Source organism: Manis pentadactyla, chromosome 16 (genome assembly GCF_030020395.1).
Source record: "Manis pentadactyla isolate mManPen7 chromosome 16, mManPen7.hap1, whole genome shotgun sequence".
NCBI classification, from domain to species: domain Eukaryota; kingdom Metazoa; phylum Chordata; class Mammalia; order Pholidota; family Manidae; genus Manis; species Manis pentadactyla.
The window spans coordinates 15,850,579-15,869,703 of NC_080034.1; the positions used below are offsets into that span (position 1 = coordinate 15,850,579).

At 38.1% G+C, this 19,125-nt stretch overlaps 1 protein-coding gene across 2 annotated transcripts in view; it reads left to right on the forward strand.

Annotated features, from left to right (window-relative positions):
• The window catches only part of KHDRBS2 (KH RNA binding domain containing, signal transduction associated 2), a 546,913-nt gene that overhangs the window by 370,657 nt on the left and 157,131 nt on the right, over window positions 1–19,125 (forward strand). For both annotated transcript variants that reach the window (XR_005030941.2, XM_036916275.2), the window contains exons 5-6: window positions 4,639–4,766; window positions 10,658–10,856. Coding sequence is in view for 1 of the 2 variants with exons in the window: in XM_036916275.2 (XP_036772170.1) it covers window positions 4,639–4,766; window positions 10,658–10,856 (327 nt within the window). In the remaining variant the exon portion in view is untranslated. The remainder of the gene's footprint in view (window positions 1–4,638; window positions 4,767–10,657; window positions 10,857–19,125) is intronic.

Genomic DNA, 19,125 nt, shown 5'->3' on the forward strand with positions numbered 1-19,125 from the left:
CATGACTTTACCTTTCCTTGTCCTTTATGAATTATTCACATGCTGAGGTGATTATTCATCTCTCTATTTCTCTAAGGCCTTTTGATAGTTAAAGAAGTGAAATAATACTAAAATAATATGATAGTATAAACCATTATTATTACTACTTATGAACTTATATTTTTACTTTTCAATAAATATCTGTGTCAGCAAATTGAGTATAAAATATACAAGTGCTAAAAAATAACAATCAATCACTCATATGTACATTGTATGACTCCAGAATCTTAAAACTCAATATTACTCAAGTAAACTAACATGTGATATGTTGATATATTTCTGATAAGGTAACATTTGCAAGGTAAATTTGGAATATTTTGTTTACTTGTATCTTTAAGATTTAATATAACTGAAGCATCAACAATACATGCAACAATTAAATGTTCACTAGGGAATACTAGTTTCAGCTAGACTTACATACTAGCTATGAAAGATTAACTCAAAGTTAAATCTGTGATTAATAAAGGACTGGAAATAAGCACTATAATATAAAATTACAGATTTGGGGTCTCAGAAAATTATATTTATATTATAAAAATAGTGCACAGGATATATTCACTTTGGAGAATATTTAGAGTTTCAACTATCTTCACATTTGGGCATTTAAAAAACTGTCTTCTGTATTTATTTGAAGCATGTAGATACTTCATAACCTCAAGTACATTAATATATATATTTTGGTTGTCTAATTAGACAAACTTGAGTCTATTAAAGACCTAGTCACTTAACACTTAATGACCCAAATATTGCAATTGATAAGTCAACTGATTATCTTCCTTGATGTAAATTTGCATTAGAAGTATGATTAGAAAGTTTCCGTCATTACATTAGTTTGCTGTTAGGCAATCTTTGTGCTTCTGTTGTCACACATACATGCAGTTGACATTCAGATTTACTCCCTCAACCCAGATCTGAATTTCCAAGATAATCCTTTATGTTTCTGGCTTATTAAACTTAAGCTAATCAAACCACATATAAATTCTCCAAGTACAAACATTTTTCCTTCCTTCCTTCCTTTCTCTGGTTAACGGTGTCATTATACTTCTAGCCACCTCTGCACCTAAAAGCTTCTTTTGTTCCTACTTTTCTCAGTCATACTATATGCTTCCAACTAGAGCATTCCTAGATATCTTGTGGTTGCTCAACCTTCTTTACCTTTTACCCCACCATAAACATACCAACATTAGCTTTTTCATTGTTGCCATGATTCATCTGTGTCCCCCAAGTTCTTCTACTCACTGGCCCAAAATATAGCTTATGATTGTCCATTTCATGATTCTTTCATATTTTCTGATTAAGTGAAGGATTAAAAAATATTGGGCAACATACAGTTTATTTTCTTAAAAAATATTACTACCCTTTTTTGGTCATGAGTAATCAGTTTCATGTTTAACCTGTGCATAACTATTTTTAAGTAAGAGAATGGCAAGTACTATAATTTGATCAGAGTATAATGTCTGTTGAAGAGAAGAGGCTCCATCAGCATTAATAATAATAATGGCTTTACCAAAGCTCCCAGCTTTGTAATCTTAGGAACTTGATTTTGTCAACACTTCTTAAGTGTTGAAGAAAATGCAAAACTGTCATAATACATGTAAGGATTAGGGAAGTTACTCTTGTGATAGAAAAATAAAAACAAAGAGGGTGTCAAGGAAGCCTAGAGAGTCCGCACCTTACAGTGTCTGCCCTAAAGAAGTGCAAGGTCCTAGCCTGCTCTGGGGCAGTGACATTACAGGAATCCTTGAGGCTCAGACAGAGGAGTCCTGTGATTTTTCCCAGGAATGGGCCTGTTTTAGCATCTCCACCACATTTGCTCATTGGCTAGAAGCCAGGCTGAGGTCACATGGCCTAGGGAGCAACAGGTCTCAGAACACAGCAGCTGGGATTCCTATCTGATGACACCTGTAGTTAGAGGTCTGCATTGTCTTGGCCACCACAGTGCTGAAAGATGATCATATTTCTTAAAACAGAGTGTATCTAGCTAAGCTCGTAACAGTCTTGATTAAACATCGGTAATAGCTGTTTTGCTTACACTAAGAATTAACTTAGACTGCAGTGTCAGATACTCGGTTATAAGCTAAACAGATTTTCTCCATGTTGGCAGATTTCTATCTAGGAGCTGAATTCCAATTTGCAGTCATATTGGTGAGCATAGACTCAGAATAGAGACATAAGTAGGCAGTTCAAACTTTAATTACACCAGGGTGGGACATCGTTCTATTTGCCTCCATACCAGGGCTACACCTGCCCCAAGAAACATGCAAATCACTTCTGAGCCTAAGCACCCTCCGTCTGGACAGGACAGGAGCAAAGCTGCTGAAATACGCCTCTCAGAGTCTGGTCTCTCAGGTTCCAGGCTGAGTGGTCCCCTCTGTGTTTATTAGCTATTGAACAAAGCAAACCAACAGAAGGTTGGCTTAAAGCACCAATTTGTCATCTATAACTACCAGTTCTGGGGCCAGGTAAGTGATTGTTCTGCTCACCATTAGCCTGACTGGTATTTATGGCATAGGATGGCTTCACTCACATAGCTGGGGACTCAGATAGGATGGCAGGGAAGGAAAGTATGGCCTCTCTCCACATGGCCATTCACCCTCCAGAAAGCCAGCCCGGGCTTCTTTACCTGGTCACATAAGGATTCCCAATGACAAGAAAGAGAAGGCCCTGATACGTAAGCACTTTTCAAGTCTTTCCTTCTGTCATGTTTTTTATTGTCCTGTTGACTAAGGCAGATCACAGGGTCAACCCCAGAGTCAGTGTGACAGAATCTATCAGCAGGTATGGAAGAAGGGAGGCCTGATCTAATCGGGAATGATTCTCACACCCTCTGATTAATATGTTTCTCCTCCTCACCCTCCTACTCTTCTTTAGGATAATACAACAAATGAGACTATTTACAAATCATTGCATTTTCTGATTCAGGCATAACAATATTTATGCTGTAAAGTAAACTTTTACATATATTGAATTCATCTGCAATTTGTTAGTTTTTAATTTTCAGTGTTGCTAACAATGAAAATATGTCTCTTTTTATAACTCATGTGGACCCTGAGAGTCTGTGGGTTTTCCTCAGACAAGAAGCTGTGAAGATTCCCTTTCAAATTAAGGTTATACTTGGGAAAATTATGAAAATACTTTTTTCATTTTGATTCAGCCGGTCAGTTCACACAGAAGTAGCAATTCATAACATTCCCTGATCCTAGTAAAATAAGAGACATGTTTATTCTTTAGGGTGGTTATTGCTGGAATGTGAAAATTAAGAGGTAGAAATTGAGTAATATATGACTTGTTAGAAACAGTTATTTTCTACCATAAAGCTCTTCTGTCAGCCAACTGTGTTGAGCCCGTTATCACTATAATCAGGTGCTTAAGAGGATAAACATGAAAAAATATGTTGAAAATGAAGTAAATGCTTTGGAGTGACCAGCACTTTTGCTTATAATCCAGGCAGATTTTGGAGTATGAGGCAAAGCTGTGCATTAGAAATCCTGTTAGGCTGAATGCATCCTGCCATTTTCTAGAGAGGAGGTATGGGTGAGGGTACACAGATTTCATTTACCATCACGCTAACACATGTATGCAGAGCTAAAGTAGAATCACTGGGTGAGATTACATATTTGTTTTGGGCCCACAATCAGGTCTCAATCATCATTTTTGTTAGCCTGCTCTTTACAGGTATTTCTAGTCACAACCCCCAGACCTCCTCTGGCACTAAAAAATCCACTAGTTAAACATATGCTTGCTTAACATATGTTTACTGAAAAAAAAATCAATCAGGTTGGCCATTTGGCAAAAAAAAAGCAATTACTCAATTTCATACTGTTCAGGCAGGTGTGCGTGTGTGTGAGTAAAAGGAGAAACAGGCAGAACTGATGCTTGTGTTTGAAGACAGCATTCATCTTCAGAGCCTCAGACCCACTCTTTGGCCCTATTGAAAAGACTGGTACATTCCCACGCTGATGAAGGAGAGAGGTAGTGCCTTTGATTTGACTGAGTCTCTCGTTATTACTGTGAAATTTGCCTTCTGCTACAGTTATCCCTTCCCATCAGCCCAGTACCAGAACATACAGAAAATTCCTTATTTTTAAACATTGCCCATCAAGTGGTTGGGCTGGTTTACACAGCTTCCCAGTTGTCTGAACTGTGCTATATTATTCGCACTTCTTCGTGATTTTAACACAGACCTCTTTCGGGCCTCGAGATTGCTCCCTGTTGGATTATGCATCCGGCTCTACTGGAGAGCCATGCCGTCACTCATAAAGTGTGCATATTCATCCCAGGGAAGTTGTAATCCTCGTGTGAACAGTCATAACCTGGCACATTCCAAGATGTTCTTCTATTGCTCCTTCCTTTTCTGGCTAACACGTCGAGTAATATCCAAGAAAATCTCATCTGATTGCCTGCTGAGTACTTTCTTGATAAAAGAAGCAACTTCAATTTCTCTCCATAAAAATAGGAATTTAAAGTATGTACACTTGTACCATCATTTTAGATTTTCATCTGCGAGGCTGAATGAAGCATTTCCTTTCTTACTGTGTACGCTCGGCTCTAAGGCCCCATGCCCCATTTTAACTGATCAGGCCGTGTTTTTCCTTCCAGGACTACAATGATGAAATTCGTCAGGAACAGCTACGTGAATTATCTTACTTAAATGGCTCAGACGACTCTGGTCGCAGCAGAGGCATTAGAGGCAGAGGAATCAGAATAGCAACCACAACTCCTGCAAGGTACATCCGTCCTTACCTTAAATAAATGCACAGCAAACGAGGATGGCCAACCTTCACTCACCTGCTCTGTGTCACGATCATGCTGCCCATAAATAACTTCAACATCAGTAACGACCACCACCCCAAAACAATAACAATGAACATTTACATAGCACCTGAGAATTTTCATAAATTAATCAAATCCTTTGTAGTAAGGTTGAGTATTATTTACAGGTGAGAAACTGAGGTACAAAAAGGTGTGAGGAATTTGCTGCAGGCTGCACAGGCAGTCTGACTCTAAAATTCAAAGTTTGATCTCTTAAGAACTATCCAAAGAAAGTAAATAGAGCAGACCTGAGACTTCCTACTTTCCGGTTCTGTCTCCCTTCTGAGAGCATATAGATGATACAGTCCTTTGCCTTGAAACAGGATGGCCTTGCATGAAGTGAAAGTTATAAATTTTGCCTGTGCCTTAAGTGGCCCTTTAATTGCTAAGTCTTGCCAGGTAGGTTGAAGAGAGAGGCGATGATAGATGATTGCTAGATAGAAAGATGGATAGATAGATATCATTCACTTTGCAAAGAAATGGGAATCTTTCTGCATCAGAATTTTTTGTAAGCTTCTCAATTTCTCAGGCTTTCAGTAGAAGGCATTGGTTTGCAAAGAGATGAAGCAGTACATACTCACAGCCCTCACACACAGACTGTGTAATTCAGTTACTCTCTTCACCCTAGTTTAGTTGGCCTTCAAATCTGTAAGGAACATAGATCTAGAATATTATTTCATACATTGCGTAGAAATCCTCTCAAGATTCCAAGATACTTTGCTGATTCAATTTATTTACTAAAATATGCCCCAAATATTTCAACTACCACTGTCAAGAACACTGTTTTAACATTTAAATCATAAACATCTCAATCAGTTTCACACTTATCAGAAAAAAGTTAAGAATGATAAATTTCCAAGTAAAATACCAAGGTAATTACTATCTAAATATAAGAAGGACAATTCTGGAAATTACATCTGACTAAAGGAAAAAACTTCTGAAAATATTCTAGAGCTTATTCTTACATTTTTATTTATACAAAATTTTAAAAATGGAACTCTCTAAAACTAACTAGGAACATTTGCTTATTGCTAAAAATCATTGCGACATAACATTTTTTATGGACACACTTTTTTATGGAATTAGTCTTTTATAAAACCTTGCATATTTCTAACCACATCATGATGGGTTTTGAAGTGACATCATTGCAGGTAATCTTAAATTAATTAAGTCATATGGTTTACTAATTGTCACTTTTTTGGTTCAAATAAAATTATCAGTTTTGACCGTTTTATATGGTATACCCCAAGTATATCTTCAGAATATCTACAGAGGGAAAGTGTTTTCTATTCTATATTCCTTGGAATTGGGTCCACTTTAAAAAAAATAATGCACTAAACTGCTTTTGAGATTTAAAAACCACCATAATAACAGATTTTATTTTGTTATAGTGGTTCTTTAATTTGCCATGCTTGAGTGGACTATATAGGATTTCACTTTCAATAAAAATTTTATTCTGGAACATTAATCTCTTTAATGATTCAGTAAAGAATAGCATATTATGGGGTAAATTTTTTTCCTTTTTTTCAAATTAAGATATCATTGATACACACTCTTATGAAGGTGTCACATGAAAAACAATGTGGTTACTACATTCACCCATATTATCGAGGCCCCCCCATACCTCACTGTAGTCACTGTCCATCAGCATAGTAAGATGCCACAGAGTCACCACTTGTCTTCTCTATGCTACATTATGGAGTAAATTTTTAAATGTTTTGGAAGAAAAAACTTGATTGAAAGCTTTTGCTTTTTAATATCCCATACAGGTCTGACACTGCTGTGTAAAAAGAAAAAGAAAAGAATGTTGAAAATTAAACCTCACTTCCAGTGCTATATTGGTATCATTAATGTATTGACAGTAATGAAAGTAAATGGAACAGAACTCTTGGTTTTCAATTTCAAACCACATGATGGAATGTATCTACAACTTAAAAGGAATAAGGAAAGAGCCACACAAAACAGAAAATCATATTGTTCAGAAAGCTCTTGAAAATATGAGTTAATAGATGCTAATGTATTGACATTTATGAATTATGATTTTATTCAGTTATTCAGTTATACTTATATTCTAAAGAAATTATGCCTGGCATATTTTTAAACTTCTATAGTAATTTGTTGAAAATTTCTTTAGTTAAAGGAATTTACATTTCAATAAACATATTTATGAAAAACTATCTAACCTTCCAATAATAATGAATACCAGAGAGCAAAGCATTACATGTATATATTATAATAATTTATTTTACATAATTGAAGAATTTAAAACACTTGGCATCTCTAACACACATCACCACTACATGTTGTGTGAGGGCAAACAGAATAAAACATCAGGGGCAGGTTTTGAAAGCTTTTGTTTACTGCAGTGAGAAATTATACATAAAACTAATGGAGTTTATTAAAGAGGTGTATAATCATATTGCTTCTAGAAGGGCTACTTCGTCATTGCTGTGGGTGATAGAGAAGCATTAGAGTAATGAGAGATGGTGAGACAGATGCTGATTTATGGCAGGAAAGCCACTGAGAAAAAAAACAAGTCCATTATCCAAGATAGGCATGAACACCACTTGGAATGCAGAGTTATAGGATTAGATTAGAGATTAGAATTTATAGGATTGGTGCCAATTAGATGTTGGAGGAAAAGAGTGGCCCAAGACAAGGATAACTCTCCAATATCTAGCCTGGTTAGAGACTAATGATATCATAACTAAGATTATGAGAGGGACCAAGTTAAATGAAGAATAAAATTATTGCTATTATTCCTCATAGGTCTGTGGATTGTTGGTGTGACCTTGGGCAGGGGACTTGTACTTTGACTTGGTACTCAACCTTTTAGCTTAGAAATGGTTACATGACAGGCTTGTCAGTATTTAAAAAATTAGATGATGCATATAAGGCAGGAGTTCCCAAACTGATTTGCTCCTGGGAATCACTGAGGGCTTCTTGCCTGTGTAAAGATTATGATTTAATTGGCCTGGGGTATGGTCTGGAACTTGGAATTTTTCAAAGGCCTCCAGGTAACTCTAATATGCAAAACATTAAAGCACGCCGGACATAGGCACATAATCTAGGCTTTGGCATGTGTTAGGAATGAAACAGGGAACATAGCCACCACTAGTTAGAGACTGCACGGGTGCCCTCTGATGGGACAGAAATAGGGCTGAGGACAGAGAACGGAGGTACCCATGTCCCAAAGTGGGCCCAAGAATAGCAGCCAGTGCAGGAGGCTGAAGAGTAAGAAATAGGAAGGAGGGAACAGGGCGAAAAGCAGAGCCGTACAAGTCCAAAACAGGCGTTTTCCAGATAGTAACCCACAGTGATAGATATATCAGGTGCAGTGGAACACGGACTGTAAATGCATCCAGCGGAGCTGGAAACCCATAGGCTGGTGATCTCAGTCAAGAGTATTGTCAACCAAGTGGGGAAGCAATCACTAGATTGCATTCATTCCGTTCAGGAATGAGCAAGAGGTGAAGAATTAAGGATGGAAAACATTTAAAGAGTCAGAAAAATAAAGGAAAAAATACAGAGCCATGGACAGTATGCTAAAATAGCTGATGGGAATCTTGGGTTGAATTGGAGAAGAGAGACATAGGGCTAATATTCCAGGGAAGAGACGTGGTGTAGAGGAGGTAATGAGGCGAGTTCGTGAGACAGGTTGGCTGGGACTGGGTTCGGGAGACACTTGATGAAGGAAGGAAATGAGAAATGAGATTTTATGTGAGCACCATATAATTTTAAAGCAGGAAGAATTGTTACAGATTCATACATCTGATTTTACCCATTAGAAAAAAAAAAATGCCACCTCAGGCTCAAGGAGCTATACTGCTGTAAGTATAGCCAGAACTTGCAAATATAGTTTAAAGGAGGGGGACATAATTTACTACCACCACATGGACACTTGGGATAGTGCTAAAATGCTAAACTGAACCAGCAGGTAGGACAACAGTTGTAAATCAGAAGTGTTCCAGACAAACCTGGATGTACGCTCGCTGTGCTTACAAGGAAACAGGGAAATGCTTGGAGGCACATGAAAATAAAATTGGTTTTTATATTCCTTTTTTTTTTTATAGATGTGTTCTTATATTATCATGATAATATAGAATATTGTATTCTCAGCTGTGTTGTGTTTGAAGCGGGCACTGGGACTTCTGGTTCTTTCATATCTCACCTCCCCCCCAGTCTAAGGGAGCTTTCTCTATACATTAGACTCATAATACGTTCTCTGATAAATTCTCTATTCATCAGTTCTATAATCTATTTAAAACTTCTAAAAGCTTTACCAGCACTCTTTCTGTTCATTTGTAAAAGTGCATTTTCTGCAAGCAAGAAAGAACCAGCTGACTGCTATTCCTAGCAGAAGGCATGACCTACCTCCCCCATCTGTGCAGAAAGCCAAACTCTGCGATTGTTGACATCCAGAAGATCATCATTTTTCCCAAAGCTTTAGTGTTCCTGCTGAAAGCACGGCTTTCTGGAGGCCAGTCTTTCAGACATAATAAAAAGTGAAATAACCACATTTTTGCCCAGACTTCAAACAAACACTCAACCTTTCCAGAGGCCTTGGAATACTGTGAAAGTTGGCAGCAACCATTTGATCTTAGGCTTTTAGTACAGGTTACTTTTGTGTCAAGCACTGCAGTGCAGAAGATTCAGTCAATGCTTTCTATTGCACAGTCCTAATGTATTTCACTAGCATCAGAGATACCGTGGGAAAACAAATTACAATCAGGGACTCTACCAGTTCAGGAGGTAACGTGCATGATGATAAATCAGTGACAATGAGCTGGGTTTCAGGTAACCTCAAGCTTAATCTACTATAAAAAGCAGAATGATATCACCATGTTTAGAGTACATTTTATTAAAGTGTCAAAGTGCAAACAAATTTTTTTGGTTGTTGCTTTGTAAATGACAGCATTGCACATTGCTGTTGATAACCTCCAGCACGGAGGAGACGCTGACATTTAGCAGCTCAGTTTATAGATGGTCCAGATAATCACACAGGTTCCCTGACTGTCTGAAAGTAGAGCATTCCCATGAAACCTTTTATGAGCCAAAATGGTGTGCAGCAAAGAAGCAATTACCATTAATTTATAAGGAAAAAAATTGAGTGTTCCCAGACCCCAAAAATGACCTCTCTTAGGCTTTTCTGATACTGTAGGACACATCTTGCTAGGGGTTGTTCAAAAATCACTCGAGATAAAGCACAGTTGCTCACGGACACAGTTCAGAGCTCTGGCGGCCGGATGCTGAGCGTGGTTCCCAGGAAGCAGCTTGGTGGAGCCGGCGCGATGCAAAGCAAACAGTGAAACCATTTTGGCTTCTTTTCGCAAAAGCAAAATCCTCTTCCGATTTCTTTAAGCGGGCGCAAGCAGGCTCTTGCAGAGGCCTTTCATAAAAACAAAGTGGCCTGATGCAACTTCTACAAATCAGGGGATACCTGTATATAGGCAATACTCTGATGGGGGTCTTCTCGGCCATTTTGGATAAAATGGGAGTGGATTGGTTTCTGTTTGTTTGGGTTTGGCTTTTTCATTTTAGAAAATATCAAAGTATTCTCACCTGGTTTTAATGATAACTAAGTCATAACCAGTATTTACAAAATTTATTCTCTGGAGGTCAAACTACTTCACATCCTAAAGAATCTGAATTAAAACATCAACACTCATGCTCACACTCATGCATGAAGAGATAAACATAGTTTTCTCCCCATCAGACACAGGCTGTAAGCTGAGAGCTGTATCTATTTTATAGACCCCTTCTCCCATCCCCTGTTTCTCACCTGTACCCCACCTGCTTCTCCTAGGGGCCGCGGGGGAGCCATCCCTCCTCCTCCACCACCGGGACGAGGGGTTCTCACCCCTCGAGGGACCACTGTGACTCGCGGAGCCCTTCCAGTGCCCCCTGTCGCAAGAGGTGTGCCCACCCCTCGAGCCCGGGGGGCACCAGCAGTTCCGGGATACAGGGCACCTCCCCCTCCATCCCATGAAGCTTACGAAGAATATGTAAGTACCCTCGAGAAATCAGTTGTTAGGAAGCGTTAAATTGATTGGGTAACAAGCTGAACCTCAGAGACATTGATATACCATGAATATAGCAGATGATGTTTGTAGCGGAAAACGAATGTCGTCTGCAACAGAATTTCAGCAGCGCATTTAAATGACAGTGTTTCGAGAAAAGCTTTCATTTTACATTTGCCGTGGTGGTTGTTAGTACCAGTTAAATAGCTTCCATTTTTCTAAGAATCAAACCATTCTGAGATTTTCTTATCTTCAGAAGACTTGATCAGTTTTAAAAAGGAAATAATTATGAGCATGAAGTGAATCATATTATATATTCAGGAGAATTTCCTGGGACATGATAAAGATGGCATGAAACTCAGAAATATTTGACAAATACAATGTGATTCTGTTAGAAACTTTGGTAATAATGGAAGAATATGAGGCTGGTCTTTCAGTTAAATATCCTTACTCTCTCTCAGTATGAAAGACATGGGATTGGTAGAAATAATTTAAAAAATAGAGAGAGAGAGAATGAACAGAAGAACTGCGGTGTCTATAAGCAGCCCCTCCTTTTCCATCCACTGTAGCACTTGATACAGCCTTTGACCTTTCATTGAGGTTGAAATATCACCAGTATTCCACTGGTGACATTCTAGTTCCTGTATGCATTCTCCGCTAGATTGTGAAAATTGAAAGGGACAGTGTCCCGCTCACTTGTGTAACCATAGTTAAGCCTGCTGTAAATGTTAGGTTTAATTGATGCAAGCCAGGCCATCATTCTGTGAAACAGATTCATTTTGCCGTTAACCTCTTCAGTATGCTCACCCCCTGATCTGCCTGTTTGTTTCATTCAACTGCCCACAGACAAGCTGTCCCCTTAAAAGTCCTTTGTGAATGATTACTTGTTGACAATCTTCAAGGACAGTTACTGTCACAAGCTGGGCACTCAAAACATATAAATGTTTTATGGACTGGTTAATAACCAAGTAAAGCCTAATCCTACAATAAAGTGGACATCACTGATAGGTGTTGCTAAGAATATATTAATGCTTAGATTTTGTTGGCTTTCAGGAATAATGCCACTGCTTAACTATGAAACATTGACTAATATCTGCAAGGATGAAAAAAATTAAGTTCAGAGATCCGTTTCTACAGGAAAAGGGAAAAATATATTCCTCTAAAGTATTTCTTATAACACATCAAATATCAATGTTTAAGATCTTAGACAATCTGAATATTGCAGAATCAGAAGTAGAAAACATATTCTGCTCTATAAACATGCCCACAGGTCAGGAAACAAAGAACCTAGTCCTGGGTCTGCCATCTCATCCCTGAGACATACTATGTATAAAATAAGGACCTGTTAAATGAATGAATTCAAAATTCACAAGGGTGATGTAATCTTTTTTTTTTTAATCTCTGAGGAACCTTCTAGCTCTACCATCTTTACATACATTGTCACAGTGGTGTTTCTGCTTTCCAAATAGATGCTTAAACAGATCTTTACTTCAAAAATTGAAAGGGAGAGAAAAGCTGCCAGGTAATAGTGGTCAACAGTGTTATTAATTAGGGAATTTACAGGACATATAGGACACCTTGAAAGAGAATAAGATTGGCAAAACATCACGATCTTTCACGTAGCTACAAAAACATGTGTTCCAATTTATAGTGAATAAATCCCTGGAGTACAAGGCAAACTAGAGTGAGCTGGAAACATATAAAGAGTTTACAGAAACATGGGCAGAAAGATTATATTCTGAATGAGGAAATCAAGGAGGGTGGTTCTCAGAGTAAGTAGAAGAAATCTTAAAGCCATGTAGTCTGAATGTTTTACTTAGGTTTTAAAGTATCCAGTAGCTTTATTCATGTACTGATCCTCTGTCTTCTTTCAAACACTGTTCTGAAGATCCTAGAGACAGAACTGTGAACAGAACTGGCCAAATATCTGTTTTCAAAAAGCTTACTTAACATTTTAGTGGGAGGAGACAGAAAGGAAACATATATAAATAAATGAATCCAGCAATGCCAGGGAGAGAGAAGTGCTGTGGAGAGGGGCAGCAGCAGGGCACAACCCCAAAAGGGGCTGTTAGGGAAGGTGTCTGAAGGGGAGTTGAGCACATGCCTGAATGAAGCGAGGGTCCAGGCCACGGGCTATCTCTATAGAGAATCCTGGTGAAGGACGCTGCAAGCACACATGCCCCGAAATGGAACCTGCTTGTGCTATTTGGGGTTGAGCAAGGAGGACACTAAAGCGGGAGCAGAATGTGTCGGGGGAGGTAGGAGAGAAAGTCAAGGGATGGACAGGCCAGTTCCTGCTGCTATTGGGAAGACTGGGACAGGAACGTGATGTTGTCAGGATTATGTTTTAAAAGGTTTGCTCTGCCTGCATTGTGGAAAACAGAATATGAGGTGGGGGTGGGCACAAGAGCAGAGACCCGGAGACTGCTGATTAACTCATTGTAGTATTTCCCCCGTTGAGGAGGGTTTGGAGGGGATGCAAAGAGATTCGATTCCGAATGCACTGTGAAAATCATTTGTTAGGATTGGATGATGAAATAGATGTAGGATGGATGAAAAAGGAAAGGAGTAAAAGATCTTTTTTGTGAAGTTTTTGTGAAGTCAAGGTTAAATTGAAACTTGGAATGAACAGGGGTTAAACTGAGGTGTCATTCATTGAAATGAGAACTGGAGGGTAATGGAAAGTTCAGTGGGAGATCCTATTAAAGATGTTTGGCCTTCAGGAAAATCTGTTGTGTTGCTGGGTGAACAGGACCTGACTTTTGAAACAGCAGAGTCCTGAGGTTGGAATTCTAGCGGTATATTTATAAACACTCTGAGGCTTGGATTTTCCTTTCTGTTTAATGGGGTTAATATTTCAGCCTCACGTGACTGCACTGAATAAGTATGAATAAACTCAATGTAAAATAAGTGTGCAGAAGTACCTAGAACATTACAGTTATTCAATAAAAAGTACCTAGTGTAAGAGCTCATCTTGCATAATATTCCTTAATTTCTGCTGGGGATAAGCTATGGACCCCATTACCTACTTTTAGTGAATTAGTTAGGTATCCTTGATTGCAAATAGCAGAAGCTATTTTCTCTTCTTTTATAAATAAATAAATGAGTAAACAAAGAAACAAACCCGGGGACCTTATATGAACATCGGGCCGTGAAGTCCATAATAGGAATGCCATTAGCCTGAAGAAAGATCTGGACTGAGAAACTAGAAAACTATCAAGAATCTCTCCCCATATCTCATTTATGTTCTTTTTAAATGTATTTCCATTTCATTTTAACCTACAGACTGGATTTTTTTGGCTTCTCAGATCAACCCGGCTCCGCCCATGGTGACCTGTGTCCACTCTAGGGCTGCCACGTTTATGTATCCGGGTCTTGTCACCGGCACACGTGAACTGGCTGGCTGTCTCTCAGTCCTCATCTAGATCCCAGGTGGGAGCATTAGACTCACCCAGGCTTGTCGGTGTCTAACACTGGTCAGTCAGCCATGGATGGCTGTAAGGCAGGGTTTTCTGGAAATTAGGTCTGGGATCTGCTACTCATCAGCCGTCAGTGGTGAGGAAACAGGAAGAGTGAAGTTTATACAAAATGAATATGGTTACTGGGGACCCAACCCACAAAGAATAGGGGGAGACACTAGTTTCCAGAGGAGAAGCTATTATAAAGTTGGGAGATATCTCAAAATATATTTATGATAACTCACAGTTGATAACAGGAAAAAGTAGATACTTAAAAAAAAAAACTTTTATGCCGTATTTTTTTAAAACCTGTCATATGTGGTATTTCAGTTCTTTTTCTTATAAACGATCCAGTGAATACATACAAAGTTTAATACGTGGCTAATGAGCTGCTGACAGTAATCTTTGAAGTTTCACTACCAAACACAGATTAACACTCGAGCCGCTACTCTGCTCTAATTTTTAAACTATTGATTCCTGTGAAAGTGGTAAGAAAAACAAAAGTTTTAAGTGTCTCAGTAACAAATAATAGCATCATGCTGAGTTAGGGTGAAAATGTCAAAGGAGTTCTTAACTTTCAGATAAAATTCCTTAGAAAAGGTTTCCTTTATTATAAATGACAGTGTGAGCCACTCACTCTTCAGACTTTTCTTTCTCCCCTGCTAAGTCTCAGCAGTAAGTCTCTGACCATTAGACTGTATATAGGCAATCAAATCCACTCCTCGCAGCTCCCCTGACAAGAAGCAGCTTACTGTAAATGAGATTGCTGTTTAAAGCCATCATTAGTGTTAGCTGAGTCTAAAAAAAAAACGTGAATTTTAGTTTAATTGTTACAATCCTAATCCAAACTTCAACCATTAGGAAGCTCCTTTCCACTGACCTTCTGCTAAGAGGAGTATATTTACATTTTACAGATCCATCATCATGATCGATGTGGATTTGAGGAATTGAAAAGCAGACTTCAAAAAAACTCCCACACAACAAAAATGAAACTGATCAGCTTTGTCAGTGGATAATATGTTAGACTAAGTTCTTAGTTTAAGTAAAATGTACATTTTTAAATATCTACTAGGTAGGTTCCAGTCACCGTATATTAATTCACTTAATCTCATGGTAACACTACCAACCAGTTGATGAACTATTTGAGTAGATGAGGAAACTGAAGCTTGGAATTGAGGCTTGCACCCGGCTTTCTGTCCCTGAAGGCTCTGTATCTTTGTCATCATAAAATATCCTACATAGAATTCGTCTCCCAGAAAACTCACACACATATATACAGATTAGTTGGACTAAATACCTCCCATCCGGGCAACTAGTGGGGGTTTAAATCACCTCCGCAATAATTAGGACATCTCTCGACCCTTCACGAACACTTACAACTACGGAGAACTCAATACTTTCAGAAACTAGGTGCTGGAAATATAAAAGCTGTGGTTGAAGAGGCTGCCTCTACTCTCCAACAACCGCCTTCTCCTGGGAGCAAAAAAGAGTTAGTCTAACAATTAACACAGAATATGTAATTTCTGTAAACGGCTCTTATCTTACTCTACAGTCTATTAGAAGTGATGTTTGCACTTACCCTCTCCCACTGAAAAGATTCAAACTTTCTAAAGGCAGAAAGTGTTTCATACATTGATTTTATCTTTGCAGTCGTAAGTGAAGTGCTTGGTGGTAGCAATTGAATTGAACCTACTTGGACATTGTTGGAAAGATGTTGTACATATGCATATTCACATGCCTATACATATTTAATATAAATACTAAATGAGTGAAAGTACAACATAACATATATTAAGTGTCAAAAGGAGACTATATCTGATGAAGTAAAAAGAATAATCACTGTGGCTGTGGGCATTTTAGAAAACCCCTAAGAGGATAAAGAAAACAAAAGCAGATCCAGAATAAGTATAACTTTGGGAAGTAGACCTAAGAGGTAAGAAGCTCCATGTAAAAAGGGACAGGAAGGAGGAGGCAAGAAGAGGGACTTTTCAAAGAAAATCTAAAGAATCCAGGAGAATAATTTGGGGTAACAGAGTTCATTTAAGATAGCAGTGGTAATATATGGGGTTACAAATGACCATAAAGACTGAGGTTATAGCATCACTGATTGTAGTAAGTTTTCAAAGATAAAGTAAAGTTGGGGGGAATTTCATATTCTCAATTTCATAATTCTCCATTGTTAGGGTAGATTGGGGAACAAAATAAAAGAGAGATGATTTAGGAATCAAGGATCGTGAGTGACTGAGATGCGGCCTTGGCTGTGAGCATAGGAATGGGGTTGAAAGTATCAAGGTCAGAGAAAACACTGAAGATAGAAACAGGAGGGTCTGATGATAAACAGAGGTGGGAGGACTAAGGGAATCAAAGCAGTAGAAGTGCACTCAGAGGTCGGGCTGAATGAGGTGGAAGTCGGGGAGGCTGGAGTTGGGGAGGGGTAGGCAGTGAAGATTGGAAGTTGAGGAAGCTCCTCTCCAAGGCTCTGGGATAAATGTGCTCACAGGATCCTGTCTCTGTTGCAAAAGTAAGGTGTTTTACCTGCTGCCAGTTGAGCTCACTTCCCCACCTGTCACACTTCCCCTCAGGTCAGGTGGTAGTGTTAGCGTGGGCAAGGCTGTGAGACCCTGCTAAGGGGAGTTTGTGTTGGAGACTGATTTCGTTCGGGTTTTGTGGAATACTTCCATTTGTATAATTTAGGTACGTATTGCTAACATTCTGTTGTAGAAATGATTTCAGGAATGCTCTTTCCATTTCATCTGATGTCATGACACAAGTATTCATGGACGGAGGTCTGACTGCTATTTGATTGTGGACTGGGGCTCTAGTGCTAGAAGTAGGTGGTTAGTGGTGAAGAAACAAGATTTGAATTATGTCGGGCCAGAAATACTCTGTTGAAAAATCTTCCATAACATTCAGCTCAGCTGTGAAAGGAACTATAATGTAACCAGCCATGAGTTGTAAAACTGAAAGAAAATTTTCAAATCTACTACTAATAACAAATTTTTTCTATAAACCATGCTAGAGGGGAAAAATATACTTCCTTTCCTCTCTATAGAATATTATAAAATCATTGTTATATTAAAGGTAATAAAAATTATGACTTCAAAAAATAAGAAAAAATAGTATAAGGGTATATCAAGTAGTTATTAAAAATACTATATTGTTTTCTGGATTTGGGGATGTTTGTAGTATTTTCAACTTTAAAATATTTTATACTGGTAGTTATTGCTGTTCTCACTCAAAATTAATATTCACTTTCATGCCTAAATTATATTCATAATTTTGTAACCTTTTTTTAAATGATAAAATGCAAAGTTATATAATCTTGAGGACCCATGAACTCTGGACCCACCCCTGTAGAGGAGAACATGGCAACATTTATAGGAAAGAATATACCCTACCAGAGGGACAGGGTGGGGTATTGTTCAAAGAAAAAAACTGACTGCGTAACCTTAGTTTCTTTCCAGTACTGAGAGTCTGTTGCTATGCTGGGCTATAATACAGCTGCTAGTGTTGAAAAATATGCTATTCCTTGTGGAGATGCTTTTATAAAGGTTGTGTGGGAGAATTTAACGGGCAGATAAAGGCACACAGCTTTTGGAGGTGTCCACCAGAGCATCACACCTTATAAGAACATACTGAGAACATAAATATTTGCTTAAATAAACACTCTCTTATAGCTTACATGTTGGCGTAGCAGAAAAACAAAAAACAAATAAAAACCCTCTTGTATACACAAAATTGTTTCTTGTTTCCAAAAACATTGGCCAATTTATTTTTAAATTACTTCATATTTTTCCATCAGTTAACACCCAGATATCAATAAGGTGTACAGGGCAGGGGGAGTGGAGCACAAAAAAGCAAGAACAGATGTCAGGGCAATGCTATGTGAGAAATTTTGGCCATGTATAATCACCCTTGTTAATCTAATTTATAAAATTCATTTCGACAAAATTTTGAGAAGCTTTTCTTTCCGTGATTCTTAACTAAGCCTATCAGCATTCCAGACCATCCTATCATCGAATTCAGACGCTGAGGCATCTTACCAGTAACAATGAAAGAACTAGAAAATTCACTGGTAAATCAATAGTCCTTAAAATTTCCATAAGTGAGTTCAGGCTGCCAGCCTTCAATTTCATGTGTATGGAACACTTTTTTGACAGGAGAGGGAAATAAGTATTAAATGATAATTGAAATCAATTCTTGTGCCATTTTTGTGGAAGGAAAGATTATGAGCCTGATCTATAATACATTTTGTGGGAAGCTACGTATGGTAGTTTTCTGTGTAATAGCCAAGAGCCTTTGCCCAACAAAGAGAGATTTTTATTAGAGTTTCTAGATTGGATATTTGTATTCCATTAAACATTCTTGTTTGAGTTTCATGCTCTAGTCTCCTCTTAGTAGAGGCTAATTTAACAGGATGTATTGTAAGATTTTGTCTTTTGAAATGCAACTAATATTTAAAATAACCAAAACTTGTGAGGTTAGTGAAATATTTTTTGAAACTATAGGATGGGCATACTACCTCTGTGGCTCAGTTCTCCATAGGAAGTTAGTGGTTTTTAAGCATTATTAAAGAACCAATTTATTTCCCAATTAGCATAAGATGCTGCCTTTTAAAATTGCCTGCATTTTTCTTCTGAAGTCAAAGGCTGAATAAATTATCCTTCTTCTCGCATTATGTCTTAGATTTTCAAGTCATTTTAGAACAGATGCAGGTTATTCTTTTGGCCACAACACTTAGGATTGTATCCAAACCTGTACCTTATAATTACCAGGATGACTAAATGTCTTTTGTA